General features: G+C 38.1%; 1 protein-coding gene and 1 long non-coding RNA gene across 3 annotated transcripts in view; one reads left to right on the forward strand and one right to left on the reverse strand.

Moving 5' to 3' along the window:
• The window catches only part of LOC126630404 (uncharacterized), a 56,741-nt gene extending 52,160 nt beyond the window's left edge, over window positions 1-4,581 (forward strand). Inside the window, exon 2 of the long non-coding RNA XR_007625994.1 lies at window positions 4,536-4,581. This is a non-coding gene — a long non-coding RNA (uncharacterized LOC126630404). The remainder of the gene's footprint in view (window positions 1-4,535) is intronic.
• Window positions 1-5,219, reverse strand: part of LOC126630400 (MATH domain and coiled-coil domain-containing protein At3g58210-like) — a 122,749-nt gene extending 117,530 nt beyond the window's left edge. Inside the window, exons 1-4 of one of the 2 annotated variants that reach the window (XM_050300523.1) lie at window positions 5,105-5,219; window positions 4,850-5,005; window positions 3,761-3,930; window positions 1,677-2,779 (exon numbers count right to left, since the gene is read on the reverse strand). In XM_050300523.1, coding sequence (XP_050156480.1) covers window positions 1,797-2,779; window positions 3,761-3,930; window positions 4,850-4,971 — 1,275 coding nt within the window. In that variant the 5' untranslated portion in view covers window positions 4,972-5,005; window positions 5,105-5,219 and the 3' untranslated portion in view covers window positions 1,677-1,796. Of the gene's footprint in view, window positions 1-1,676; window positions 2,780-3,760; window positions 3,931-4,849; window positions 5,006-5,104 lie in introns of those variants that run through there. The other variant, XM_050300522.1, reaches the window with a different exon arrangement.
• Window positions 5,220-12,484: the final 7,265 nt, after the last annotated feature.

Consider the following 12,484-nt stretch of genomic DNA (forward strand, 5'->3'; position numbering starts at 1 on the left):
ATTGTCCGCTTTGGGCCCCGACCACGCCCTCACGGTTTTGTTCTTGGGAACTCACACGAGAGCTTCTTAGTGGGTCACCCATCATGGGAGTACTCTCGCGCGAACTCGCTTAACTTCGGAATTCCGATGGAACCCGAAGCCAATGAGTCCTAAAAAGCCTCGTGCTAGGTAGAGATGGGAATATACATATAAGGCTTACATGATCCACTCCCCTAAACGATGTGGAATGTTACAAGCCTGTTACCTTACGAGTTCATCAGTTTATTGTTGTCAGTTTTTTGCTGAAATCTATGACATCATTTTAGTGTTTTCTTACTATTTGGCTTGATTGAGAAGAAATTTTTTATTGTGACGGAAACATGGATGGTACACCACGTATTTTTATATAAGTGGTAAGAAATTGTATTTTTTAAGTTATTAACTTTTAGCACACATATTCCACCATTAATATAGTGACATGTGATATAACATTCGGTGTTCAAGTCACACTGAAAAATCTCTCCTGATTGAGAGCCATTTCTCTTTCTTTCCTTCATTTCTAACTAAATATAAAAATTTCTTCAATATTAAATGATACGATAATGAATTGCAAGATCTAAATAATTACGAAAATCAAATCTAACAACTGAAACATCTATAACATTAAAGTTACACTGGAATTTCAAAGCATGTCTCAAATTAAATATCCAAAGTAGAATTATGAGAGAAATGGACTAAAGGTTCACTTACAACAACACCGATATTGTCTCTAACTTGATATTTACTACTTGCATAATCTGTCAAGTGTTGGACTTTATCACAAAATGTCACAGTATTAGTTGAAGTGAAGTTAGGATATTTAAACATTTATTTTCTCAAAGACACGACCGATGTAGGATTTCAACACGCCTTCTCACGTGGGATCCAATTAGTGGATCACATGTAAGAGATTCATGCATCGGCAATCATGTGGAACCAAGGGAACTTACCCAACACGCAAGGCCAAGGGGCCCAGCATCATCAAATGGGGCTAAGGGGACCCACCCATCATATGACAAAACATACGGGCCAGCTCCCTAGCCTTGTTACCAAGTACAGAATTATCAAAGAGACGGCTCAAATACTCACTTCCAACAATATCAATATTGTCTGTAATTTGATAACTATCACCTGCATAATCTGTCAAGTACGGAATTTTATCATAAAAAACCTTGGTATTAGTTGGAATAGGGTTAGAAGATTTAAACACTTCTTTTCTCAAGAACACGATCGATGTGGGATTTCAACATCCAACATACGATAATATTGTATCGTTTGCTCAAAACAAAAATAAAAAACAAAAAAATCCAACAAATTGCATAAGTAGGCATTGCCAAGTTTTTATTAAATACTAGTCCCAAGAGTTTTGAGGCTCAAGGGGATGCCAAAAACATGCCCTAACTTCAGGATAATAAAAAATTATTCGTTTTCACATGTAACATTACGAAAAAATTATACTTAAAAAACGACTTCAAGGTTCAAACTCAATAATTTAGAAACACGTAAAAACCAATTTATTTTGTATTGAGAAAAAATAACCAAAAAACTTCAGACTTACAAGTAGATATATAATGAGTTTTGTTTTTCTTTATCTGAATTTTAAATTATTTTTTTATGAATCGTGAGGTGTTTTTTTTTATTTACTAACCATGTCAATATAAGACTAAAATAATAATCATATTTTCGAGTCTTAATATATACGTATAAGCAACGAATGTGGACCAAATTAAAACTAGTATTGGCAAAGACATACAATATTAAAGGAAGAAGCAGTACGGCTAATGCCTCCCACCATAACCAAGCTCGCTATCCATATTTATTTCAACAAAGCTTTCTTCGGCCTCTCCCATGTCTCTTTTCGCATCCTCAAAATCTAACTCTGCCACATTTAGCCTAGCCTTCAACCTCTTGACTTCAATCTCTAAAGAATCCATATTATTTCTCAGGTCTTTTACCTCTAGTTCCCTTTCCACAAACTTCTTCATACCCAAAGCGGACTGAATGTGAGGCTCCAACCAAGCCAAGTCAAATCTGAAGGACTCAAGCTCCTCCCATGACAGTCGAAGGTGCTCACAAGCATCCACGTTCATATCGGTACCCTTGGTAGTCTTTAGAAAATACAGGAGTCTACCCAAAGCTGTGAATGCCCATTCAGTAAACATAGGACTTCTCTTCCTTTGGCACTTGATCAATGAAGGATGCATCAAACAGACTTCCTCTAGAAATGGAACAAAAGCTTTGTCTATTTGCCCTAAACCCCTGAAATTCATGAGCTCGCCAACTGGGGCAGAGGGTTTTTGCTCATGTTCCTTTCCTATCGGAGATCCAACAAGGCTATTGTTACCCCCAGTCCAAACTTGTCCATCACTTGGTCCATCCCACAAGGCCAGCACTTGAGCAGAACTAGGTGTAGTAACTGCTACTGAAGAGATTAGAACTTGCTCAAAATCATTTGTTTGCTTATGTTCAGAACTTGATGCATCCTGAAAGGCAAGTACCTGTTCAGAAGTAGGTGCTGTAAGTTGTACGGCATCCACATTTGTATGCCCTTGCCTTTCATGGTCTGAGGGCTGTATAGGCGGACAGAACCAAGTTTCGTGGACTTCGGCCATATAGTCAACCTGACTGACAGCAACCTCAGCTTCAAGAACACATGTATCATTCACAAGAAACCCTTGGGAGAAATCACAAAGCTCACTTAGAGGCATGAATGATGTGAAGCCCCAATCGCTTTTCCTTGCGCTGAACACATGTTTAGTTTCTGTAAAATCAAAATAAGACGGATTTCAAAACAATAATAATAAGAAAAGCATAGCTCATAGGTAATTAAAGAATAATTACAATGGAAACTCAACATTACTATCATGTAAACAGTAATTCTCTTCTCGGATGGTTTAGTATGTCTGGGCAACACAAGTAGACATGCTTTCTGAACAACTAAATAATTCTCCCTTCTGTGGGAAAGTAAAAGTTACCAATCTTCTTCCTCTTCACTTTTTCGAGAAGAAACCAAATCTTAATACGAAAACCATCAAATTTAGCAGTCCACTTTCAAATTACAGCAGCAAAGCTATAAGTTAAATTGAAAGACCAGACATTCAAGCTTCAAACCACAATCAATCAACTTGCTGCAACTTTCCAGTCCAGCAACCATGCTGGCAATTGGTATGGATAACTCCCTGAACTCTACATTGACCGAAGCCCAAAGAGTAGACATAAAACTAACTCTACCCACAAAAGCACATCTGCCCCCGAACAATCCTAAAAAATCCTTCTAGTTTCACCGTTTCTATCCCCCAAAAAACAACCATCACCCTTCAACCTCAAAGAGTTTTGGCTTTCATGCCATCTCCCATGACCTAGAGAACTGTATACTTAACAACTCATAAATCCCTTTTGGAATCGCCGAATTTACCAGACTAATTTCCACCATATCTGAAACTCAGTGAGACGCTGTATGTCCAGAATAAACAAGAGAAACAAACTTTCATATTTCCGTTCTGTTTTTCAGCGAGTCCCCTGTTCAACGCCATGACCTAAAGCCGATAGACAATTGTTTGGTACGAAGGAGTCTTGCGAAAAGGATAACAAGTGCAGACAAGGCAATCAAAGATTGAGTAGCAATCTAAACTAATATAATATTATTCGAGCAAGTGAGAGTCTGAATGAAAGCAAAACCAACATAGAAAAGCACCAACCTAATTGTGAAATAAACAAGATGAAGTGAGGGGATATAACTCACCAACTGTTATTGACTTATCATAGTTGACTTGATTGACAACGGTCAAGGTAAATTGGGCATATCTACTCCACCCAGATGGCAATGCCGAAGCATCTGCAACATTCAGATATATCGACAGGTCGTGCGTTCCAGGGGTTCCGCTGCTGCCCTTCGGATATACGACAATCTGCCTGATGATTTAAACATGTAAATATAAGAAAAGTGTTTATATCAAGATCTCAGAAAGACGGGTCATCGGCCAACTACTAATCAAACGTATACTGTCCTGTCCCCTACTTGCATCTTACCACGTATCAGCATAACAAGTAGGATTTTATCACAAAAAACCTCGGTGTCGTTACAAGAATCAAACAACCAAAGTACATATATGCTCTCTTATCTCTTCCTTCTCCGAGCTCGGGTTATGGAAGAAGGAGAAGAAGGAACCGAGAAGAAAGTATCAGCAACAACTGGTTTTATTACGGGACAGCTCATGATGTTCATATCGATCTATTATGTGCCTCTGCATCGCACCAATAAAAAAGTAAAATACAAATAAGAGTTATGGCATTAAATCTCATATTGCAAGAAATCCAAGAATTTCTGGAGGCACTAGCATGAGCAAAAATGGTTGAAAAGTCTACTGTTTGAAAGAGAGTAAAACGGCCCGAAATCCCAGGAGCTAATCCAAAATCACCTACTCGATGGCATAGCTTTTGTATACAAGAATCAAACAACCAAAGTACATATACACAAGAATCAAACGAACATATATACAAGAATCAAACAACCCAAGTACATGTATACAAGAATCAAACAACCGAAGTACACATACAAGAATCTACACATATACAAGAATCAAACAACCGAAGTACACATATAAAAGAATCAAACAACCGAAGTACACATATACAAGAATCAAACAACCGAAGTACACATATAAAAGAATCAAACAACCGAAGTACACATATAAAAGAATCAAACAACCGAAGTACATATATACAAGAATCAAACAACCAAAGTACATATATAACAAAAGTTAAACCAAAAACGAAACAAGAAAACGAAGAACGTCATTGAGTAAAATTTGTAGGAGAAAGTGAAACATACCATTGAAAGTCACCGACATTAAAACCATCAGAGTAATGCTTCTGGGATCTCAACCTAGAGAATTTCTCAATCTTCCATGTGAACGTCACCGATACAAGCTCCCCAACTTGTTTTTTCTCCATTTGTTTCTTCTGCAACTCAAACGCAACTAACAAACTATAAAACAAACAAGAAAAACATCAAATTAGATACTTATAAACTAACATTTAACACCGAAAAAACCCAGAAATTAAAATAGATACAAAGAAAACATACCTTCTTCAAATGAAGGAACCAAACTTGGCACTTGCACAGTAAGAGAGAGAGAGAGAGAGAGAGGAAGAGGTAAGAGGATGAGGCAATGACTCATGTTTTTGTAGATTTCTTCGGATATAATTCGTGGCTCCTGTTTTCTCAATTGCAAGTGGCCATTACAAGATGACGTGGCAAACCATAGGCCACACCGCTCGGGTCCCACAGGACAGAAGAACAGTAGTGGACCCCATGATTGGAAATAAAACAAGAGCAGTCCCCAATCACGGGAGATGCCATGTCTACAGTCTACAGTGTTTAGTGAAATTTAACGCCGACGTGAAATTTTGGAGGATCTGGCTTCTCTAGTCTTTTAGTTTCCATACACTCGTATCTCTTTTTATTTATGCAGTCACGGTTAAATCATATTAATATTTTATATTACTATTATTTTTATCTTATTATCTCTATAAAAAAAATTAATATAAAATGTTGACGTGGCTTAACAGTGACCTCACAAAATAGAAGGGAATAGAAGTGCATGGGAACTGGAAGGGCAGAGAAGCCGGGTCCAATTTTGGAGGGTAACGGGGAAATGTCAAATTTACGCCATAGATGGGACTAATTGTAGAGCCACTCCACAAAGCTGTCACGGCATTTAATACAAATCGTCGATATTTTTTAGTGTTACTAGATACCGAGTACTCTAGATAGTTGATGTACCCTACAAACGAGCACCTAACACCTGGCCTATATTACACATGCTTGCCATCTTTTTGACATGTTGCACATATCCGACAGGATTGCTGTCGGTTTTAGAGTATTTTTTGTCAGAAAATTCATTTCCTGACGCAGGCAATTCTGTCGTTTATTATATCCGCCACTGCATCCATTTTCTGTCGGATTTTGCTTAAAATTCGACAGTAATATACATTTTTTGTCGGTTTTTGAACCGCCAGTTATAGATAATTTTGTAGTAGTGCATGCCAAATCCAAAAATCTTTCACAGACCCTTGCAGGAATGGCTCCTATTACTCTTCTCGGTCCTTCAGAGATCAGACTCCCCACACCACCACCTCATCCCCAACGGCCCGCTTCCTGCGATCGCTTCACCGACCTCATGGTTGCCAATTTCAACCGTACTATGATTCAGCCGACGCGGTGGATGTTAGGAATGTCGGTACTACAAGATAGAGAATGCACAAAGTAAAGTAGAAAATTGACACCAAGAATTTATGTGGTTCGGCACTTTATGCCTACATCCACGAGACAAGGATCAATCTTCACCATATGAAAAAGATGAGTACAACAAAAGTAGTCTTACCAAGCCAAAAACAAGGCTTGATGGATACAAGAAAGTATAACACACTTTCTATCACTCTAAACTTCACTCACAATGTGTAGTCGAACACTCTCACTCTCACTCTTGTAGTGGAACTCTAGCTTTGGACTTGATCATTTTCTACTCACTTCTTTCTTGATTGGTTACATTACTACAACATCACACCCATATTTATAGATGAGGACTTGGCACTCTACTAGTTTCTAGTTCATTCTACAAACTAGAACTAGTTTCTAGTATATTCTACAAACCTCTAGCTTAATTTCTAGACTAGCCACAAAATTGTAACTTCTAGATCTTTCCATTTGCAACCAAGGAAGCTAGTACTTTCTAGCTTCTTCCACCAACTTAATAACTTGCGAGAATTGTGTGAGTACATATGGTAAAGTGGGACAAAATAAAGTATAGGGGTAAAGTGAGATTTTGTGTATATAGTACAAGTGCTATAGCTCAAAACAATCCTAATGTAAATATAAAAATAAAAATTTCATATTTGGAACCCTTCAATTTCTTAATCTTCATATTATGATGAAAAAAAAGTAGTTCATTTAGATATCCAAACGTATCAAATAAAGGGACAGTTAATCATTATTATGTTACTTGGTGTATTTTGAACGACTAAACAATCTCATATTCAAATAAATTTTTGCAAGTATGATATACAAATGAAGATTAAGAAATTGAACGGTTTCAATTTTGAAATTTGTAAGGTGATAATACGTTATTTGCAAGTGAAGGAATGAACTCATTCTCTCTTTTATTTGCCAGTTGAAGAATGAGCTTATCCCAAGAGAATGCAAGTACATTTAATTAGTGTGTCGTAAAGCAGGATGGGTGCTCATTCTCACATGGATAGTGGTCAAGAAGACCACTGGAAAAAGAAAAGAACATTATTAGCCAAAAACCAAACCGAGGTAAAGAACCGCAGCCTTCCAATCCAGCCATCCTGCAAATACTGGAAAAGGAAACGTATCTAAATTCCGAAGAAACAGGACTTTGTCGTCCCATAACCAAATGCATAGTCGTGTTTGACACAAGTACCATAGTTATCTACATGCATATGCAAAGTTTAATGACAAGCTGCATTATTTATCGGGGGAGGTTTTTTCGACAGTGTAGCAGACAACCCTTCATTTATTCTGCAACATTCAGATTAGTTGTCAAGAGAACTTTCTCAGTAATCTCCCTGATGCTTGAAAATGAGGTATTCTGGGAGCTTTCATCAATTGGCAGAGTTGGCCAACCACAAAAAGCAAAATATGTAGTCAGGACCAAGTATCGTATCGTAAAGCTCCTACTAGAGATCTATATACAAGGCACCAACCACGTCAAACTTGGGATGCAAGTCAGAAATATATTTAATTTGAGAGAGCAGTGAACTAGTAGGTGTCATATACCTAGTTGAGGTATGATATGATAAATTACTACTGTTGACCCAATTGAGATATGATAAATAGACAAGTTGTTGGTGAGTTTCTCCTGATTATAATGCCATCATACACTAACGGCGTGTTTGTTTGACCTTCTTAGGGGGGACTGGACTGGACTACACTAATTGGTATTGTAGTCTGATGTTTGGTAGGGGCAAGGATTAGGTTTAATGGGATTAGATCCGACTCGCACGGATTAAACCCCTCGCTAGGAGTTCTTAGCGAACCACCCCAAAAACGTCCGGATTCGTAAGACCTCCTCCCTTACGTCGTCTTCCTCATCTGATTGCGCTCTTGCGAGAAAGAACCTCGGTCATCCTAGGAGAGAGTGTCGTTGACGTCCTCCTCCCTCACGTCGTCCTCCTCATCCTCATCTCTGCGTCCTACTCGCCGTCAGCTGCATCCTGGTCGCCCTCATCTTCATCCTGCTCCTCATCTGTTCCTCTCGTCGTCCGCTCCCTCGTCTTCACGTAACAGATCTGCTCACCCTCATCTGCCTCCAATTGTCTGGTCAGCTTCGATTGTTCGATTTTTTTCGTCAATTTGGGTCGATTTTGGTGGATTTTTTTCGTTGATTTTGGCGGATTTGTTTTGGGTTTGAGCTTTATTTGATTTTGCAGTTGAACAAATTTTAGGGTTTTGATATTTAGGTGAAATTGAGATTAGAAATTGGGGTTTTCATAAAGCTTGGAATTTGGGGTTTGAAATTGAGATTAGAACTTTGGAATTTGGGGTTTGAAATTTGGAATTTGGGGTTTTCATAAAGCAGTGTGTGTGTGTATGTAAGTATGCAGTAGAAATTTGGAATTTGGGGTTTTCATAAAGCTTGGAATTTGGGGTTTGAAATTGAGATTAGAAATTTGGAGTTTGGGGTTTTCATAAAGCAGTGTGTGTGTGTGTGTGTGTATGCAGTGTGTGTGCGTGTGTATGTATGTATGCAGTGTGTGTGTGTGTGTGTATGCAGTGTGTGTGTGTGTGTGTGTATGTATGCAGGGTGTGTGTGTATGTATGCAGGGTGTGTGTGAGTGTATGTCAGTGTGTGAGAGTGTGTATGTCCGTGTGAGTGCAGTGTGTGCATCTGACCAGTGTGTGTGTGTGTGTATGTATGCCGTGTGTGTGTGTGTATGTATGCAGTGTGTGTGTGTGTGTATGTATGTATGTATGCAGGGTGTGTGTGAATGTATGTCCGTGTGTGAGAGTGTGTATGTCCGTGTGAGTGTGTATGCAGTGTGTGTGTGTGTGTATGCAGTGTGTGCGTGTGAGTGTGTATGCAGTGTGTGAGTGTGTATGCAGTGTGTGCATCTGACCAGTATGTGTGCAGTGTGTGCATCTGACCAGTGTGTGTGTGTGTGTGTGTATGCCGTGTGTGTGTGTGTATGTATGCAGTGTGTGTGTGTGTGTGTGTGTATGTATGCAGTGTGTGTGTGTGTATGTATGTATGCAGTGTGTGTGTGTGTGTGTATGTATGTATGCAGTGTGTGTGTGTGTGTGTGTGTGTGTGTATGTATGTATGCAGGGTGTGTGTGAGTGTATGTCCGTGTGTGAGAGTGTGTATGTCCGTGTGAGTATGTGTGTGAGTGTGTATGCAGTGTGTGTGTGTGTATGTATGCAGTGTGTGTGTGTGTATGTATGTATGTATGCAGGGTGTGTGTGAGTGTATGTCCGTGTGTGAGAGTGTGTATGTCCGTGTGAGTATGTGTGTGAGTGTGTATGCAGTGTGTGTGTGTGTATGCAGTCTGTGTGTGTGAGTGTATGTCCGTGTGTGAGTGTGAGTATGTCCGTGTGTGTGTGTTAGTGTGAGTGTGAGTGTGAGTATGTATGTGTATTTTGCACATTTGTCCATGAGTGTGTGTGTGTGTGTACTTGGTTTATAACCATGATATTACAATGTGAATGTTTTGTATTGTGTGGGGTTGATGCTGAATTGCAATTTTTTGTGGTTGTTGGTTGCAGAGAAGATGAGCATAAAAGGAAGGCTAAGGCTAAGGCTACTGCATTACAGGTGTTCTTTAATTTCCCTCTTCACATGCAATGCCTAGCAATGATAGCAATCCTCATACTAGTGTTCTTAGACACATGTTTATAGATGTATAAGAGTAGAACATTTTGAATATGATGCCTCGGGTTAATGATAACTTTTTTTTTTCAACGCCACCTGTATATTTGTTGCCTTGGGTTAATGATAACTTTTTTTTTCAACGCCACCTGTATATTTGTTGCCTCGGGTTAATGATAACTTTTTTTTTCAACGCCACCTGTATATTTGTTGTCTCGGGTTAATGATAACTTTTTTCTTTTCAACGCCACCTGTATATTTGTTGCCTCGGGTTAATGATAACTTTTTTTTTCCAACACCACCCGTATATTTGATGCCTCAAATTGTGACTTCGCTAGTTACTTTGATCTAGTTCATTTCGTATCATAATCACTTCATTTCCATCACCCTTAATAACAGTAAATATTACATATATAATGTCCTTAATTTGTTTTTTTTTTTTTTTGTTTGGATAGATATGGATCGAAGGAAGTTTTTATTGATCTTATTGTTAGAGATGTCTTATTTGGAGACAATTTGCATTTGTACGATTCTTGTGTTGATGATCCTACGTGGCAAACAGAGACATGTTGAATGACCCATATTGACTAACCGTTCACTTATTAGACGAGAGATTAGTTTGTGTTATCTGAATGGTATAATAGGGAATACTGATACTGAATGTGTCAACGAATTGAGAATGGATAAAAGGACTTTTGGCATATTATGTGACTTACTTCGTCAAGATGGGAGGGTAAAAACTGATGGTTTGGTGTCTGTAGAGGAGCAGGTGTGTATGACTTTACAAATATTAGCACATCATACTAAGAATCGTAGTGTTGGCGGTAGATTTTATAGGTCGGGAGAGATTATAAGTAGGTATTTCAATATCGTATTGCAAGGAATTTTGCGATTACAAGGTATCCTACTAAAAGTCCCTCAGCCTGTGCCTATTGATTCTACAGATCCTAGGTGGCGATGTTTTAAGGTATGATGAGAATTTTTTTTCATTTTCCCTAAGCTTTAACTCTTCATTCCCTTTGTATAAATTAACAAAAACTTTTTTTTTTTTTTTTTTTTTTTTAAGAATTGCTTGGGAGCATTGGATGGAACACACATTGATGTGTATGTACCTGAAATTGACAAACCAAGATACCGAACAAGAAAGGGTCGAGTCGCAACTAATGTGTTAGGTGTGTGTTCAGGAGATATGCAGTTCATATATGTGTTTCCGGGGTGGGAGGGTTCCGCATCAGACTCTAGAGTGCTACATGATGCAATTACTAGGCCTAATGGTTTTAAGGTACCAACGGGTAAGACTATTACTTAGTCTCAACTTTGTAAGTTAGGTCTAGTTCTGTTTGTCAACTACAAAACACTAATAAGGTCTGTTTTTTTTTTCATTAGGTTATTATTACCTTGTAGATGGTGGTTATACAAATGGTGAAGGATTCCTTGCACCCTATAGAGGAATACCTTATCATTTATCTGAATGGGAGGGACGAACACCTTCTAATAAGGAAGAATATTTTAACATGAAGCATTCTAAGGCAAGGAATGTAATTGAACGCTGTTTTGGCTTGCTAAAAGGAAGGTGGTCGATACTAAGGAGTCCATCTTTCTATCCGATAAGGACACAAGGTCGAATAATTACCGCTTGTTGCCTACTACACAAACTTATTAGGCAAGAGATGTCTGTAGATCCAATGGAGAATTTGCCAATAATAGAAGATGGACAAAATACAGAATAAGGTGAATATGTTGGTAGTGTTCAAACATCTGACCAGTGGACTGCAAAGAGGAATGACATGGCTCAGGAAATGTATAACGAGTGGAGAGCAATTAGGAACCAGCAACCGAACTAGCTATATGTGTTAATGATAACATTTTATTTTAGTATTCCTTTTTATCATGCATTTGTTAGATATTAGCACAATGATTGGATGGTATGCAAATTAATTGGATATTATGCAAGTTGATTGGATATTATGCAAATTGATTATTTGTATGGTATTTTCCTTCATTAAAATATTTTTTGTTTAGGTATGGATAACGAAAATATTTTGAATGCTACTCAAGAGCCAAAAGGAAGAAGGCGTAAATGGGAAGCATTTAAGGAAGAAGTATTACTAGGAGTTCTTGAGGATTTTGTTGCTCGGAAGCAACGGTGTGACACCGGTGCTTTCAAACAAGGTACTTTGGTTGAAATAGCAAAAGTTGTCAATGTTTTATATCTTCATTCAAATATAAAGGCAAATCCACATATTGAGTCCAAGTTGAAGAAATGGAAAAAAACATATAGTATGGTCGTTGACATGATAAACACAAGTGGATTTGCATGGAATGATGTCAAAAAGTGCGTTGAAGTTGACAGTGATGACTCATGGCAAACTTATGTGCAGGTTCATATCCTATTTTATTTATACATTAGTTATATTATTGCTGCTATATTTGTTACGCATGCTAAATTTTAGTTTTGCTATGTTGATATAATCTTAGAGAAATAAAGAAGCCGATGGATGGAGAAGCAAACCTTTTCCGCTGTTTGATAGATTTGCATATATATTTGGAAAAGATCGGGCTACGGGTAATGTAGC

The sequence above is a fragment of the Malus sylvestris genome, chromosome 7, assembly GCF_916048215.2.
Source record: "Malus sylvestris chromosome 7, drMalSylv7.2, whole genome shotgun sequence".
In the NCBI taxonomy this organism is placed as follows: Eukaryota; Viridiplantae; Streptophyta; class Magnoliopsida; order Rosales; family Rosaceae; genus Malus; species Malus sylvestris.